Here is an 18,189-nt window from a genome sequence, read left to right as displayed (position 1 = left end):
CTGATTCTGACACGAAAAAAAAATAATTTTTTTTTTGTACTGTGTACTGGGTGCCGGCCATTGACAGGCCAGCACCCAAATTTTTTTTCTTTTTCGTATATCCGTATATCAGTATTATAAAATTTTTAAAAAAATACATGGGTTCCGGCCATTGACAGGCCAAAACCCAGCAAAATAATTTTTTTAAATCTGACACAATGATTAGGCAATCATTAGTGCAAAAAAAGAGTGAGTACTGTTTATTTTAAGTTATTTTAGTGATTATTTTTAAACTTAGGTTATTTTTGTAAATATAATATTTTTGGGTTATTTGGGTAAAAGTGCCTGAGATCTATTTACAAATAATTGTTGGGTCTGGGTTGATTTGTATTTATCCTTTACAGGGCCCAAAGATAAGCCGACCAAACAAGGCTATAAAATATAATATTTTCCGTTTCCCATTTCCCGTTTCAAATCTTAAACCCTCCCACTCACCTTCTGGACTGCCCTTTACATTATTGGACATCCACAGTCTCCATATTTACAATTAGCCTCTTTTAACCTTCCTCCTTCCTTAATCTCCACCCAGCCTCTGCCTCTTCTTTCAAATTCTTCTTTCTGAAAATATTTTCTCTGCCTTTTTTCTTTTTGATCGATATTCTTTGTTCCTTTACCTTTAGAAATTAGAAATAGAATTAGAATCGTTTCTTTCTTTTTTCTCTCTCTTTTTTTTGTATATGATAATCCATAGGGTTTTATTTTGTTCCCTTTCTTGTATAGGGTTTTGGATTTTTTAAAGTTTTTCGATTTAGGCTATTGTAACATTGTAATTTTCCCCCCTTTTGGTAAATTGATTTGCTAATTTGACTGTAAATGAGAATAATAGTGATTATCGATTTAGGAATTTAGGGTTTTCGATTTGCTTACATGGAGAATCCGCGTAGCTCATTTGATAGATCAAGAGAACCTGGTTTGAAAAAACCACGGTTAACTGAAGACCTCACTCCGAACCCTAATATCCGGCATTTTTCTCAACGAACGAACCCAGTTGGTCCCGCCTCTGGTTTGAGATTCCGGTCCAATGATTCCGACACCAATGATTTGACCCGTGGCGACGGTGGAGCTTACGAGCCACAACCAGTGTCACATCAGCAGCAACACCTCCAACAGCAAGAGTTAGTTAGCCAGTATAAGACGGCGTTAGCTGAGCTCACTTTTAACTCGAAACCAATTATTACTAACTTGACAATAATCGCTGGCGAGAATGTTCATGCCGCCAAGGCCGTTGCTGCTACTGTCTGCGCTAATATTCTTGAGGTGAACTCAGTTTTAGCTGTGCCTTATGCATTAAAGCTTTCTCTTTCTTTTTGAATTTGAATTGTACAGGAAAATGAATTGCAAGTTCTATACTGTGGAAAAAAAGAGGAAAAAGAATAATTTGGATTGTAAGTGTAAATTGGGATTAATGGATTCCTTTTAGTTTTGCTTTCATCAATAGGTTTGTTAAAATGTTTTGCACAGTTATTTCAAGTATAAAATCGGGTGATGAGAGTACAGTAATGTTGGTTAAGTGACAAATGCAGGAATGATATGTTGTGATGTGACTTCCTAGTCTATGCGGTTCCTGTCTAAGGCCATGTTGCCTGCAAATATCTTCTTTCATTGGATGTCTATGCTATTTTTTTCATGGATCTAATATGTTTCTGATCACCCCAGAATTTGTAAACAGCTGGCCAATGAATTATAGAGACTGTAAACATTACAGGCGTATGTTGAAATGGAATATAAAGAGAGTCCAAATATTATGAAACTTATATCTAATGAATTGTATTGGGTTAGGAATCTCATTAAGCTATTATATCCATTTGTCGGGGTTTTCTCACATCAATATCCTTACATGGCCACATCATTTCATTTTTCCTTCTCAAGTGAGTATAGTGCTTTCCTGCTTACATGTCATCATCTTTTGCTAGCAATTTTTGTTATTCTACTCAAATCACATTTTGTTTGGCAATATGAGTAAATAGAACTAGAAATGCTAACGTCATTTTGAATGCTTATGTTGAGCACCCTGTTGCTCCCAGCACTCATTGGTTTTCCATTAGCAAATCGTAAAATCTGCTTTCTAAGTCTACAAAGTATATAGTGGTGCCTCTGATGTTAATTGCTTGGATCTGAAAGAATGCTTTCTCTTTGATGGAGCCATTTATTAAGGCTGGAAGCTGGTAGAAAGTCATGAAAAACTGGGATAAGCTGAAATCATAAATAGATATGGTGAGGTCAGATTTTAGGGAAATGAAGTTAAACATCTAAGTTGATGAGGTAAAAGGCGGTCAACTCTGATAGAAGGAATGCATTCCAGAACTTTGTTTAACGATGAAAATCTTCATTTGTGAAACTTTTTACTTTTTTTTTTCTTTCATTATGAGGAGAATGAAAGCTTTTGGTTCACCCAATTTTCTGTTTGTAATCCTCCCTCCTGCCTCCTCCCTCCACTGTCTTCCTTTTCATTACAGCATTGCTTGTAGTATGGATGTGATTGGTATTTTGATGAAGAATTATGAAGGTTGCTTTTGTGGTTTCAGAGCTGATAAAAAATGACTTTGCAGGTTCCCAGTGACCAAAAGCTGCCATCACTCTATCTTTTAGATAGTATTGTAAAGAATATTGGGAGAGACTACATTAAATGTTTTGCTGCCAGATTACCTGAGGTTAGGATTTCATTCTTTTTCCTTTGGCTGCATTGTTGCTCTTGGGGGATGTCTTGTAATGTGCTTATGTTTGTTGTCTGAGAAATTGCAGAAGACTGTTATGACAGATTATATCCTTTAACAAAGATATCCATTTTTACTTTATGCTCAGAGTCTCAAACTCTTCCAAATGCTGAAAACTTCTTTTCCTTTTGTTTAACTTCTGTGTTTATCTAGAATGTGTTTGACGAGTATGCTATGAAAAAGATTATATCCTTTAACAAAGATATCCATTTTTACTTTGTGCTCAGAGTCTCAAACTCTTCCAAATGTTGAAAACCTCTTTTTGTGTTAGTTATTTGTTCATCTAGAATGTGTTTGATACTCATATTGCAAGTGTAATGGTGTTTTACATTGACTGCTGGTTTTAGGTGTTCTGCAAAGCATATAGACAAGTTGATGCTCCCTTGCATCAGAGCATGCGACATCTTTTTGGAACCTGGAAAGGGGTATTCCCTCTTCAGACTCTCCAAGTGATTGAAAAGGAACTTGGCTTCACTCCTTTGGTAACTGGTTCATCTTCAGGAAACACAACATCTAGAATGGACACACTGTCACAGCGTCCACTACAAAGCATTCATGTAAACCCAAAGTATCTAGAGAAGCAGCGTCTTCAACAATCAAGCAGGGTAAATTCCATAATCCTCTTTTTTTTGGCATGATATACGTTGGATTTTATTCAGTATATTTCTGAAGCAATTGTGGAGGTTGGAGGTCTGATCATGTTTATAAAGCAAGCATTGTTAATGTTTTTTCTCAACTATTTGAAGACTAATAACAAAATTTTCAGAGTCATTCTATATCATTCCTTTCTAGTCCTTCACAGGATCGTCTGTATCAATGCGCCACCCTTATTTTTACTTCTTTCTCATATTCATCGAGGTCATTTCAGCTTTTAATGTTTGTACTATAAGGGGTTTTCTTTTGATTTGGTTTTACATGATGAAGGCAAAAGGTATGGTCAATGATATGGCTGGGACTTTGGCCAACTCAAAGGAGTCTGAGAGGCCAGATAGAGGACGCAGCATAGCTGGACTGTCATACGGAGATCATTCTGTTAAAATGAATGTATGTGAAGTGTTTTAAAGTATGTTATAATCTATTTATTCTCTTATCACTTTCTGCCGATATCTTAAAATTATCAGCACATTCAGTGTTCTCATATAGACATGTACAGTGAGCCTGTTTGTGAGAAGAACATCTGTCCTGTTGATGATTACGACTATGATTCTGATCTTTTACAGACTCCAGCTGGCATAGAAGTTAGAAGAACCAGGGGGAATGCTACGGATCAGGGGCTTGATGTGCCTTGGTTTGGAGCTACAAGCAGCATTACTGAGACTATTCCCAGCCAGAGGAATGGTTTCAACATTAAGCCTGGATCTCTAAATTACTCAGCATCCAAATCATTGAATGCTGATCCTCGTTTACAGGTAACACATAACATTTCTGGTAGAAACAGCAGTGGGTTGTCTAGCAGCTGGAAAAACTCTGAGGAGGAGGAGTTTATGTGGGAGATGCACTCTAGGTTGTCTGAACATGATGCGGCCAACTTCTCTAATAACTTGAGGAGAGATCGTTGGACTCCTGATGTTTCAGAAAAAATGGTAATCTTGCATGAACGGTAATGTAGATATAATGCATTACTCAGAACTTTTGTTACATGGAAAAGAAACATTATGGTTGTTTGATTGTTTACCTTTTTTTCTTTTCTAGTTTTCTTTCATTTCTTTCCTCTAGGATTTTTTTTTCCTGGAGTATTTATAACCAGGGATACGTTTTCAATTCCAGGATTTTGAAAGTCAGCTCCACAGACCTCAAAGCATTCATGATGCGGGGTCAAGGTTTGATAGAGAGACTTCTGCTGATGCATTATCCACTGAGCAGGACAAAACTTCATTTGGGCGTCAGATTTCTACTGCATGTACAGATGGTTTGCCTGCTATGAGTTCAAGACGTACCGAAAGCTATTCTGCTACTGTTGGTGGGTTGCCTACTGGTGCAAGTTCTTCCCCGACCAGTATAGGAATGCGACCACAAACAAATTCATCCCATTTGGGAGCCTCAGGCATCGAGATTTTGGCGAATGTGGCATCAGGATCCACAGGTACTTCAGGAAAGCAGCGTTTTCAGCCCATGGGAACTGCATCACCTCCTGAACAGTCTCCTATGCGCCAACATTCACCTTCACCTTCTTTTCCTGCTCGCCATCCCCATCAACAGCTACAGAAATTGACTGATCCAGACTATCAGCAAGCTGTTTCCCTGCCTCCGGCTGATCTGAAACCATCCAATTTTTCAGGGAAGTTAAATGTTGGGTCTCATAGACGCTCTCCTCATACTTCTGCTTCTTCTTTGCATCCTAGCCTTCGTTCTCCCCTTTCACAGCCACCACAACAAGACTCTGTGCAGGCTGAATCTTCTGGTCAGATTCAGAAGCCTCTTCCGTCTCAAATCTCCAAATTAGAAGCAGCCTCAACACTTGGAAGTGCATTGGAGCATTCCAATCCTCTTGCAATTCAATCTTCAGAATTATCAAGTACGAGTAGTCTATTAGCTGCTGTAATGAAGAGTGGAATCCTCTCCAGCACTTCATTTACTGGCAGCCTTCCGACTAAGATTTCTCAAGATGGGGGGCAAATTTCTCAGCCTTCAGTCCCAAATCTGCCTCCTGCTGTTTTAACAACCTCAGGTTTGATGCTTGATAGTGCAATTTCATCTGGTTCTGCAACCCATGATTCAATAGCAGCTACTCCAAATAGTTCCCGGGAAAAAGTAGAACAGCTGCCACTGCCTCCTGGACCCCCACCTTCATCTCTTGTTACTAATGCCCCATCTCCAACTTCTGATGCTGAAAGCAAGGATACAAATCCTATATCCAACCTTCTGAGCTCATTAGTTGCCAAAGGTTTGATATCTGCGTCAAAGAAGGGTGCTGCATCTCTTCCTATGCCCAACCAAATACAAAAGAGCCCAGGAATTGAGAGGCCAACTGAATCACTGAACAAGAGTTCAGACATTCAGAGTTCATCTGATGCTCCTCGATCCTCCACAATGGATGAGGTATCACATGCTGAACCTGCTCCGAAATGTTCAGTTGCCTCACATCAGTCCACCTCAACAGAAGTAGAAAGCTTCATAGGATTAGAACTCAGGCCAGATGTAATCAGAGAATTTCATTCATCTGTGATCAGTGGATTGTCGGATGACCTTCCACATTGTTGCAGCTTATGTGGTCTTCGACTTAAGCTTCAGGGAAAGCTTGATAGACACTTAGAGTGGCATGAAATGAAGAAGACTGCATCAAGAGGTTCTGGTAGGGCATTGAGGGGATGGTACCCAAAGTCAGATGATTGGCTTGCTGGAAAGCCTGGGCAATTGGTATTTGGTTCCACTGGTTCTCTGAACAAGTTGGAAAAGACAACAGAAAAGGCTGAGCTTATGGTTCCTGCAGATGAAAATCAGTGTGCATGCTTGTTATGCGGCAAGCTATTTGAAGATTATTTTAGCCTGAACAGGGGTGAATGGATGTTTAAGGGAGCAGCATACTTGGCTATCCCATCAAAGGAGGGTGGGGTGGGAACTACTTATGGCTGTGCAGCCTACGGCCCCATTGTGCATGCAAATTGCATGTCAGAAAGTTCAGTTCAGGATTTGGGACTGTCTGGTGATATTAAAGTGGTAAAGTACTTTGATTCGAATATGATATACCATTCTTATGAATTAGTTCTGCTTTATTCAGGTTCATTCTCCCAATAATTGTCACCTGATCATCACTCTTGACTTCTTGTTAGGAAATGGAAGAATAACGGTGTAATGTGAATGAATGGAGATATCAGTTGCAGTGCCATTAGTAGAGCCCTGACCAAAGAATCCAGGTTTACTTTTTCCATAGCATAAATGTTAACAAACGGCCCTTGTATGCTAAATTTTGTGGTGCTTCAGAGAGGTGCTGAGAGTGTCTACTAGTGTTGCTTTTATTTTGATAAATTAATGTTTTTATATTTTTCTAATATGTATTATATTGGATCTCAATTAATTTTCATTCTTACATCAAAAATTTTAAATTCAATTTCCAATAGAGCATAACAAAATGTAAGAACAAACAAAATTTATCTTCTGTTTATCATACCAAGTTCGAGAGATGTGGATCGAGTTTATTTTGTTTTTATGTATATGTAAATATTGGATTATTATTTGATATATTTATGGTGAAATTAAATTAAAAAACTGTTATGAAATAAAATAATAGAGAGTAAAAAAAAATACGAGAGCAAAAGAGAAGTGTATTTATAAAAATATTTATAATGATTCTCCAAAGTTTATATTTATACACACAAAAGCATAAATAAAATAAAGTTTTACTTTTAATGGACATTAAAATAAAGTTTTACTTTTAATGAACATCAGAATCTTAGTGTATATCAAATTTTTTATTATTTTGCAATAATAAAATGTTTATAACACTTTTTGATGAAAATATTTATAGCACTTCTTTGAATGTCCATTAATTGATGGTGCGTCTTTTAAAACAAATAAATTTTTTTTTATAATATGCATAGTATGTTGTCTCACTAACAATTTTACTAGGAAAATGGTGATATATAAGTATGACAAATTATATTGTTTCTAAATTGCAACTTTCATATTGTTATAGTGTATATATAATTAATATTATATTATTTAATTATCATTTTTAAAATGAGCTCTAAAGGTGGAGGTTTGACTGCAGCAGATGGGTCCATCTGAAGGGCCACAAAAAAGGCAAGAAAGAGGTCGGAGGAGCCTCCGGAACCTGTTGATCCGATTGTGAATGATAAGGACATCAAGGTGGATTCGAATAAAGCTCGAAGAGTGTCAACAAATTGTTGGGATCTTCGTCTGAAGAAAAAAGGTTTCAAGCTGAAGAGGAATTAGATCTACTCAAGGGAGTTGCTAAGAAAGAGTTGATAGATGGAACTCCTTCCATCACTTTTTCAGATCGAGTAAACGCATGGCTAGGATTGCCATAGTGACATTACTGGGTAGGAAGATCTCATACTCGACCATGGTCAATAGGCTGAAAAGTCTCTTGAATACTAAACAACCAATACAAGTCATTGATTTGGAGAACAATTACTTTTCTTGTGAAATTCCAAGACGATGATGATTATCTCTATGCATTATCAGAAGGGCCCTGGACCTATTTCGGCCAATACCTCACTGTACGTCCTTGGTTCCCGACATTTTCAATTGCACAAAATCAATCAAGTGACTTGATGGTCTAGATCAGACTACCTAGACTACCGGAAGGAATGTACATAGAGTTTGCTTAAATTTTTTGGGTCGGTTGCGAAATAGATTGGAATATTGATAGTAAATCTATGGGCCAATTTGCGATACTTGCAGTCTATATCGACTTTGGGAAACCCCTGGTTTCGAAAATCCTTACTGAAGGTACGATTCAGTGTGTGGAATATGAATCCTTATCTTTGGTGTGTTTCAGATATGGGTGATTTGGGCACGTTCGTGAATCTTGCAGTTACAATTTCGAGCTGGATGAAACGATAGAGAAATTGGAGTCAGTGAACCTGGGTAAGACATCAAAGTCTGAAGAAAAATCTAATAAAGATCTGTTTGGGCCATGGATGCTAGTGGAGCGAAGGAAACCACTTACTTCCAAATCGACGACAATAAAATCTGGTGGAATCAATGGCGGCACAGTGGTCAGAGGGTCTAAATTTGGAGTTCTCAACGTAGATCAAGGAGAAATTTATGGGTCAACAGCAACATTGTTGATGGACAATGCTGAAAATCAGGAGTTGTTTTCGTGTGATTTGGGGAAAGAAAATCTAGAGAATTCTGGAAATTCCCCCAACAAAAGCCACAATTAATAAAAGAAGGTTGAAAACATATAAAGGTAAAGGGATAGCTTTAGCATCTAGACCTAAAATCAAGCCAAATGTGTTGAAACCCAACAATACAATCAGGTCAGGATCTGGGTTGCGTAACAATCCTTTCGATGGCGGATCTTCTATGGGTCTAAAACTAATGGACCAGGGACTCAAGTCCATCACGTTTCAAGCAGTGGGGCACGGTTTGAATAAGAAAAATCATACAATAGTGAAGGTATCGTCTGAAAAGGATCTTTTTGGGGAAATTGAGTCAGGGACGGCGATTGTTTCTGTTTCGAGCGTGAACAGAAGAGAAGGGTTCGGACATCACTCGATGGTTGGGGCCGTCGAAGCAGGTGAAAATTTTGGGCAAAAGCCAGCAATGCTCAGACGAGGATAATGGATTGGTTCCAGTCGATCGAGCGATTGGGGATTTGGTTGCTAACTTTAGTAGGGAGTTTGGAGAGGATTCTACAACGGATGGTGATACTACTGAGCCTTAAGGGTCTGATGTTGAATTATTGGAAGACACCGTTTTGGCATAATCCCGAGTTGGTGTTTTTAATTTTTTTTCGTTTTTATTGATGATTTCAAAATTTAGAGCTATGTTTTGGAATTGCTAAGAGTGTGGGCATCCTCGATTTTGTAGTTTCTTGAAGGAGTATTGGAGAGAATTTAGTCCTAATTTGATAGCTTTATATGAAACCCATGTCAGTGGTAATAAAGTAGATTTGGTTGTGTTGAAATTGGGCTTTGTACATTCGTTCAAGTTGAAGCAATAGGTTTCATAGGAGGTATTTGGGTATTTTGGAATGATAATATTGCTATTGATGTTTTAAAATTTCATGGCCAGTATATCCATTTGAGGATTAGATGTAATCTGGGCTGTTCGTCGTTCTTATGTACTGCTATTTATGGCAGCCCTCAGTGGAGTACTAGAAATAACGGTTGGGATTGAAGAACCATGGCTTTTAGTCAGAGATTTCAATGCAATCTTAAGCCATGATAAGGGACGAGGAGGAGCGGATTTGCATGACATTGGTTGTTGTTTCAAAACATTTGTGTTTAATGATGCCTTAAATTATTTGGGTTTGGAGAGTCCCAAATCCACTTGGAGGAGGGTTAGTCTTCATCAACGACTCAATAAAGCGCTTTGTAATGATCGTTGGCAAATGGACGTTCCTTACACTACGGTTCGTAATTTACACAAACCAAAATCGAATCATCGACCGATTTTGGTGTCGTCAAACTACGCTAGGGGGAGAAGGGAGAGACCTTTTTGTTTCATTGCTAGCTGGCTTGAAAATTTGGAGTTTAGGGATGCAGTGATTAAATCATGGCGGGTTAACAGTAATATATCTCAGAATATGGGGTATTTTATTAAATTGGTGCAAGAATGGAACACCACCGTGTTTGGTAACATTTTTGTTCGTAAACGAAAAGCATTGGGGAATTAGATCGTATCCAAAAAGCTCTGGAAATAAGTAATTCAATACGGTTAAGACAAAAGGGAAGCTTAAATTCGGTTAGAGATAGAAAATATATTAAACTAAGAAGAGATATTATGGTTCCAGAAATTTCGGTGCAAATTGCTTGTGAATGGGGATAGGAACACTAAAATTTTTCATTGACGTACCTTGAGCAAATGGAAGCAAAACAAAATCGGTGCTCTGAAAGTAGATGGGGCTGAGTGGTGTTTCGATGAGGATCAACTGGAGAGACTTGCTATTGATCATTTCTTGAAACTTTATATTGTGGATAATTATTCGGTTGGAGGATATCTGATTAAGGGTTGTTTTTCAGAAATTTGTTGTGTCAGTATGGTGGAGCTATCTGCTGATGTTAGCAAAGAGGAGGTCCGTCAGGCGATTTTTAACATGGCTCCCCTAAACGCACCTGGTGCGGACCGGATTCATGCAAAATTTTACCAAACGCATTGGGATATTGTGGGTTCTAGCGTCTACAATATGGTAAATGAGGTTTTTTTCTTAGGGGACTCTTGGATCTAGCTTTGAAGAGAACTCTCTTGGTCTTTATTTCGAAATGCAGTGGTGCTGATTCAATAAGTCAATACCGACCCATCAGTTTATGCACTGGTTTGTACAAAATAATTACAAAGACAATTGTAATATATCTTTGAAGAATTATGCAAGGTTTGGTTCGATAGAATCAGTTAAGCTTCATCACCTCACGGAACATTGCCGATAATATCATTATAGCTCAAGAGGCAATCCATAAGATGAAGTAAACCAATAGTAAGAAGGGTCGGTTAATATCATCATTTCGCTGGTCACCGTGTTAATAAGAAAGACTCTGGTTTTTTTTCTCATCTAATGTTGGGGACGAGGAAGCTCAGTGTGTATGCTCTAAACTTGGTTTTACAAGGGTCAATGATTTGGGGAGATACCTCGGAGTGCCTTTCTTTCATGATAGAGTGGGGGTTAATATGTTTCAATTCATAGTAGACAAAGTTAAAGCCCGACTTTTTGGGTGGGATGTGCGCAAGCTATCATTAGCAGGTCGCCTGACATTGGTAAAGTTTGTTTTGCTGTCGATCCTTAATTACTTCATGTCAACTGTAAGAATTCCTATCACTATTTGTAACAAAATTGAAAAATTAGCTCGGGCTTTTTTGTGGAGGTCTTTCACTTTTATTCGGAAACCATCTCTAGTCAATTGGAATGTCTGTTGTTGGTCTAAAGATAATGGTGGTCTGGGAATCCGAAGTTTGCAAGTTCAAAACAAGTTCTTCCTTATGAAGCTTGGCTTCAATCTGATTGCTAATCCTGGTGCGTTTTGGGTTAGAATTTTAAGAAATAAATATAGTATCCATAGTTTGGTACCTAAAGATATTCGACGTAGTTGCCCATCTTACTTATGGAGGTTTTTGATGCAAATTTGGGATAAAGTAAAAAAAAGGTATTATCTGGATTATTCGTGATGGTCACCTAGTCAATTTCTGGAATGATGATTGGATGCGAGAGATTAGTCTTCTATGACAATTCTATCTTGGACCTAGAGAGTCGGATGACATGATTTTAGTACATGACGTGGCTTTCTTGGATGGAATTTGAAATATACAGTGGTTATCTTCAGTTCTCCCCAGAGGAATTTTAACACATATTCTTGCACATAAAGCGCCTACTAGTGGAGTCGATTCGGACTTTGTTTCCTAGAAATGGACATTGGTAGGGAAGTTCTCTGTCATGGAGTCTTACAAATATCTTTTTGTTGTGGATGATTCAGGACATTTTAGAAGTGACAAGCTAATATAGAAGATTGCAACCCATCAACGAGTCAATATCTTTTTGTGGTTGCTTATTCGTGGCCGACTACTGACGAACAAGGAGCATGCTAGATGAGGTATGACTCAGATTCCATTTTGCGAGCAATATGGTGCCATTTTGGAATCTACATTGCATGTTGTTAAGGATTATTCTTTTGCACAATCAGTTTGGAAAGCAGTTGTCCCTCTGAAATATTAGAGATATTTTTTCAATTTCTCTCTTGAAAAATAGATCACGTGGAACTTAAAAAATTAAGGTAAATGTGTGTTTGGTTGTGGATAATGGGAGGTTTTTTTGGGATTGTTTGTTGGTTCATTTGAAAAAGCAAAAAAGATGCCATCTTTAATTGGGTGAACAGGAACGACAAATATATTATTTCCTCTGCTATTGTATGGACTAAATCATTAGAAACAGGAGGGGCAATTGAAAGATGGGTCTGCAAATCTATGACGGTGAATAGTTGGCAAAATTCGACCTTCGGATGGATCAACATTAATGTTGATGGATTGTGTTATCATGGAGCGTTTAGGAGCAGCAATCAGTGGTGTGGCGAGGGGACCAAGCGGTGACTGGTTGTTTGGTTTCAAGATGGCAATACGTGTAACATATACTTCCCAAATTGAAGGCAGAACAATTTTTAAAGAGTTGAGACTGGCCTAGGATAAAGGTTTTAGACAAGTCAAATTGGAGAGTGACGATGCTTTGCTTATTGAGGTTCTTTAAATCAGACTTGCAGTTGTTAGCAATGTTTTTGAAATTCAAATGATTAATGACTTATGCTTCAGAGATTGGCAAGTAAAATTCAAGAACATTCGAAGAACTAATAACAAAGTGGTGGATCGCCTAGCCAAGAGAATTAGTGATAATATTGATCGTTTAGTGGTCCTCGAAGATCTACCATCCAAGATCAATATTTTGATGGAAGAGGATATTTGTTTGACTGTTTTTGTGGAGTCAAGTAGAAATTAGTTTCTCTAGTTTTTAAGCTTGGCCTATTTTCCTTTACCAAAAAAAACTTTACTAGGAAAACCTAGTGGACCAAAACCTCGTTTAAGGGAAAAAGACTACACGTATATACTCCCCTCATAACATCACGTAATATCTTATATTTTATGTATTTAATCTTGAATACTAGCTTTCAAATAATCACTTACACAAGCTGATAAACGTTTATATCATCATTCTTCTGAATGTCATGAGTGAGAAAGAATTTTGGAAAAATATATTTTGATTTCTTTTGAAATTTCAACAATAATTATAACAAATTTTAATCATGATCCTTCTATAAAATACATGTAACACCCTATACCCGATCCAGTCACTTGACCTGAGCTATAAGGTATTACAACTATAAAACTTTAACACTATTCACTATCTTACCATAAATAATCAAATAATTCAATTCATATAAAATTATAATCATTTCCAATGTATTAAATCATATCCAAGCTTAAATCAAGCATATGAAACATTTAAAACAACCCGGGAACAAATCTGGACTAAACAGAAACTTTTATAAAAATTTAGGTAAAAAGTGAAAATAGGGGTCACACGACCATGTGGTCAGGCCGTGTGACAGAACTTAGATCGTGTGGCTCCAAGACATGGTTGTGTGGTCAAACCGTGTAACAATTTGTTACTTTGTGGTCCTAAAACATGTTCATGTGCCAAACAGTGTCATAATATTTAAACCGTGTACTCCAGGGTCACACAGCCGTGTAACTCCCTATGACCGTGTCGACAAACCTGTACCAAAATTTAATAGGCCACATGGCTGTGTCATCCAACCGTGTGTGTCACAAGGCCGTGTGCAGACCATGTCATAGGCCGTGTGCACATAAAAGTACCTTCAAAATCAAGTCATTTCACCTACAATTCCTTAAGTTTCAAGCCATGCAAATAGCATCACTGAAACCTATTCAAAATGTACCAAAACATGTCAAATAACATTCAACCTAAGTTCCTAATCAATATACCCTCATTGGCACCACAATTCAAACGTAAACATTAACCATTCAAACTCAAACATAATTAACTTATCAAGTTTATTCATTCAACAACTAAACCACCAATACCAAATGCCAAAATCATCCATTCATACCAAGTTTTCAAAGCCTAACATAACCCAACCAAAGAAGAAAACCAAATAGGGTAAGTTTACGTAAAGCTTAGTAAGTTCATTAAACGAAACATCACGTACTTGTTAATTTAAGTTTACAACTCATACATAACATAGAATTAACATTCATTTGCCTTGTTTCATAATTCTTACGATATCAAATGGTTAGGCATAAATAAATCATATCATTAAAACATAACATACCAAAATTCACATGCAAACTTATAACCAGCCTAGCATAATTCATTATCTCATCTTATTTCATTTCCATTTCATTTATCAACTGTTTTACCCAGAGAGAAATAGTAAATTAACTTCGAATACGTGGGAGGGTAATGCTCACATAAGCTAACAAACAGGAAATTAACCAATACACGATGTTTCGCACAGAAGTTTTAGAGAATCCGCAACACATGCAGGATCTCAAGCCATCAGTATGGTATCCACCACCGGTACATAGTACCTAGAACTATAAACACCAGCATAGAGTGCCTGGAACTGAAACACTAGTACATAGTACCTGGAACTATAATTACCAACAATTAGTGCCTGGAACGCCCTAATGACATGTCATTTGTATCCTAACTATTCACTAAGTTCACACGAGGTTTATCCTATTTTCCAAGGTCATCACATCTTCAAACATTAACCATGATCACATACATTCCGTATACTAACTTATATAAATGTAAACCATATATCATGAAATACTTTACATTTCAATCCAATATTTTTCTATTTCAAAACTACCTCAATTAATCACATTAGATATGCATATATATATATGATCACATACATAATTAAATTCAACAATCATCAAACATATTGAACTTAGTACGAATTTACTAAACATAGTAGCTACAGACATCTTGACGACGACTATTCGACGACTTTTTCTTTCATTCGATTATCAACGAATTGATTCATTTCTTGATCTAAATATAGTAATTTACTTCAATTAACCAATTCAAATATCTTAAAACACTTAAATGCACATATTTGACCCTTAATCAACATTTTACACTTTTACCCTAAATTTTTATCTTTTATTCAATTTAGTTCTTAAACTTGAAACTTTCAAATCTATCACAATTTAATCAAATCAATGCTAATAGTCCCTATAAACTCATATTTAATCAAATTTTCACAAGAATTTCATGTAACTTTACTATTTTAACAACTTAGTCCTTAAACTTTAAAATCAACCAAAACCACTTAACAAAATAGTCCTATTTAATTATCAAGCTTTATAAATCTATCATCAAACTTAAAAAAAATCACAAATTCATCAATGACATAACTCAAATAATTTAACAATTTTACGAATTAGTCATTGGGTTAGTTAGACTAAGCTACAACGATCTCAAAAATATAAAAATTACTAAAAACGGGTTAAAAACACATACCATGCAATTGAAACAAGCTTTGGCCGAAGCATTGGTTTGTTAACAATGGAAGAATTAGTTTTCAAAGTAAAAAGGAAGAAGATGATGACCATTTCATCTTTTGCTTATTTTAATTATACTTATTTATCAATTTAGAAATTTACCCTTTAAAATTAAATCAAATTTCATATTATATATTACTTAAACCATCCACCATGTTTTTAAATGGGTTTATTCACCATGTAAATCCCTTAATTCATGATTTAATTTCTATTTAATACAAATAAACCTACAACGATTAACTTTTACAGCTTTTACAATTTAATCCTTTTTACTTAATTAACTATCTAAACGTTAAAATTGTCTAACCAAATTTAAATACGACATTGTAATAACCTTGTAAATATTAAATAAATGATAAAATATTGACTCATTGATCGGAATTGTGGTCTCAAAATCATTGTTTTCGACAACACTGAAAACAAGTTTTACAATATATATAGATATTTTGGATCATTTTATAATTTTCCTTCAACTACTATTCACTGAGTTGTATTTATCACATATGTCCAAATCATTTTGATTCATATAAATATTTACGCAACCATATTGAACAACTTCCCAAAATTTTTTTATATACTTCCAGCATTCTAAATCCCTCAAGGATTTTCATATAAACTTTTTACTAAATAGCGATTCATATAAAGATTGTAACATCAATCATAAGATGCATGAAGTCTTTCATGAACTGCCGCATTAATAAAATATCTAAAGGTTATTAAATCTACCATAAAAATATCTTTTCATAATCAATGCCGAAATTTAGCAAAAAAACTTCATATTTCTTATTATGTTTTTGTAAAGCTACTTCATTTGTACCCTCTTTTTACTTTAGATATTTTGAATACTAGTTTAGAAACTTCACGAATTTAATTCTACTAGAATTGTGCATTTCCATTTTTTTCAATCTATTCTAGGTCTATATTTCTCAACAAATTTATCCAATATCGTTATTTTCTTTCATTATTTCAATAATATTATTGCATGCAGAATCATTTTCAAGAACTTTCCATTTTCACGGTTTCATCTTTTCTCATATTGAAATAACTTATCAAGATCTTTTCATTTTTATCATTTCCATCTTTAGGTACTTGAAACTCTTCTAGAGTTTTAATAATTAATTATGTTGTAGGTTTTTTTAGGAGCACCCGCTTCCACTATATGACTATATATACTTATTATTTTTTATGAGATTTTTCATCTCTAAAACCAATCAGTCTACCATGCTTGCATTACTTTCATTTAAATCTAACATATTTTGTTACTAGGAATTTGATTCAAATAAAAAATTAGCTGGTATATAATATTTGGTAATTCTCATCATGACAATAAATGCATCTGGTAGTTAACTTGCAATAAAGTAAATTATCTTTTGAACTTTTAGTTCAAATTAATTTCGACAAGTATCTTAAAACTGATAGTTCAATACAATTAATTATCTTATCCAGCTATTACCATTTCTCTCCTTTGATGTTAGGAAAACTTATTAAAACAAAGTTGTAATCACCAAATCATGTCATAATCAAATCTTCAATTTGATCAAAACATTTAATAGTAAAAGAAGACTCATAATTAATATATTATCAACTTTTTTTAAATACTCATTTTGTGCATTGGGGTAGAGCAACTTGAACATATATCGCACAATTACAAAAAAAAATCTAAAATGGTTGTATTTTGGTCCTGACCAAAAGTCAATTATAATATGGAGTATTTATAATAACTTTATTGATATGATGCGTACAAGTGTCGATTTTAAAATATCAATTTTTTATGCTTATGCACAAGTTTTTTTATCAAAAGTAATGGTTTAGCTATTAATTGTAGAAATTTAATCCTTAATTATGCTAACCATTTTATACACATAATAATTGAAATTTACAATACTTACTCACATCGACAATCTAACATAAAATAATAATTGAAAGCTTGAGAAATAAACTCACCAACATTAGCAAGAAATGTTTCGAATACATAATCTAAAAGTTTTGTTTATAAGCAAATCATTAAACAAGTAATCTTGCAAACTATAGATTGCAAGTGGATAACTTACATGTGATTAACTTGTAGATGCATTTATCAAATTATATTAAAACATCCACTTGTTGGATAAATGGGCTCATGTTTCTTTCAGAAATGTAAGAGATTCAATCTCAACTTTTGCTAGTGAAATTCAAATAATTTATTTTTTTAAGAACAAACAACATTTAAGAAAACCTTTAAAATTATGAATCTTCAAGGTCTTCAATAGAAATACTCATAAATTCTCATTTTTTGCATCATTATTAATTAGGATGGTCTAATCGGTTATGCCAACTAATATTTTTGGACTAGCAAACTTTTGGTTTACTGTCTCTTATGATTTAATTATACTAATATATATAGTAACCTAGAGAAAATATAGATAATTTTTACTAGAAAATTCACCCAATATAATAAATATAAAATAATCTAATATTGGTTTCAATAACATACCTTATGTACTTCATAGTAATTAGATAATCCTAAAATATAATCTAACAAATAGATGGCAATACCTTGCAAACAAATATAATAGCATTGTACCGAGAAAAACACCAAATTAATAAGTTTGGAGGTAATTACAGATGTCATCTTTGAAGCATCTAAACATAGAATATTAGCCTCAATACAATAGAATCAAAGTCGAAGCAAAATGCAGTTGTTGCAAATAGAATTTATAAATTTTCAAAATGTGAACAAATAAATATCTTCTTT

General features: G+C 35.1%; 1 protein-coding gene across 1 annotated transcript; it reads left to right on the top strand.

The window, feature by feature from the left end:
• The first annotated feature begins 443 nt into the window (after positions 1–443).
• On the top strand, positions 444–6,874 carry LOC107922273 (polyadenylation and cleavage factor homolog 4). Its single transcript, XM_016852219.2, has 7 exons — positions 444–1,296; positions 2,589–2,690; positions 3,101–3,358; positions 3,678–3,797; positions 3,974–4,336; positions 4,521–6,410; positions 6,524–6,874. The coding sequence occupies exons 1-7, from the start codon at positions 907–909 to the stop codon at positions 6,536–6,538; spliced, it is 3,138 nt and encodes a 1,045-aa protein (XP_016707708.2). The 5' UTR covers positions 444–906; the 3' UTR covers positions 6,539–6,874.
• Positions 6,875–18,189: the final 11,315 nt, after the last annotated feature.

The sequence above is a fragment of the Gossypium hirsutum genome, chromosome D04, assembly GCF_007990345.1.
Source record: "Gossypium hirsutum isolate 1008001.06 chromosome D04, Gossypium_hirsutum_v2.1, whole genome shotgun sequence".
Taxonomy (NCBI): Eukaryota; Viridiplantae; Streptophyta; class Magnoliopsida; order Malvales; family Malvaceae; genus Gossypium; species Gossypium hirsutum.
Note: the sequence above shows the minus strand (reverse complement) of the source record. Positions and strands in the feature narration are given on the sequence as shown.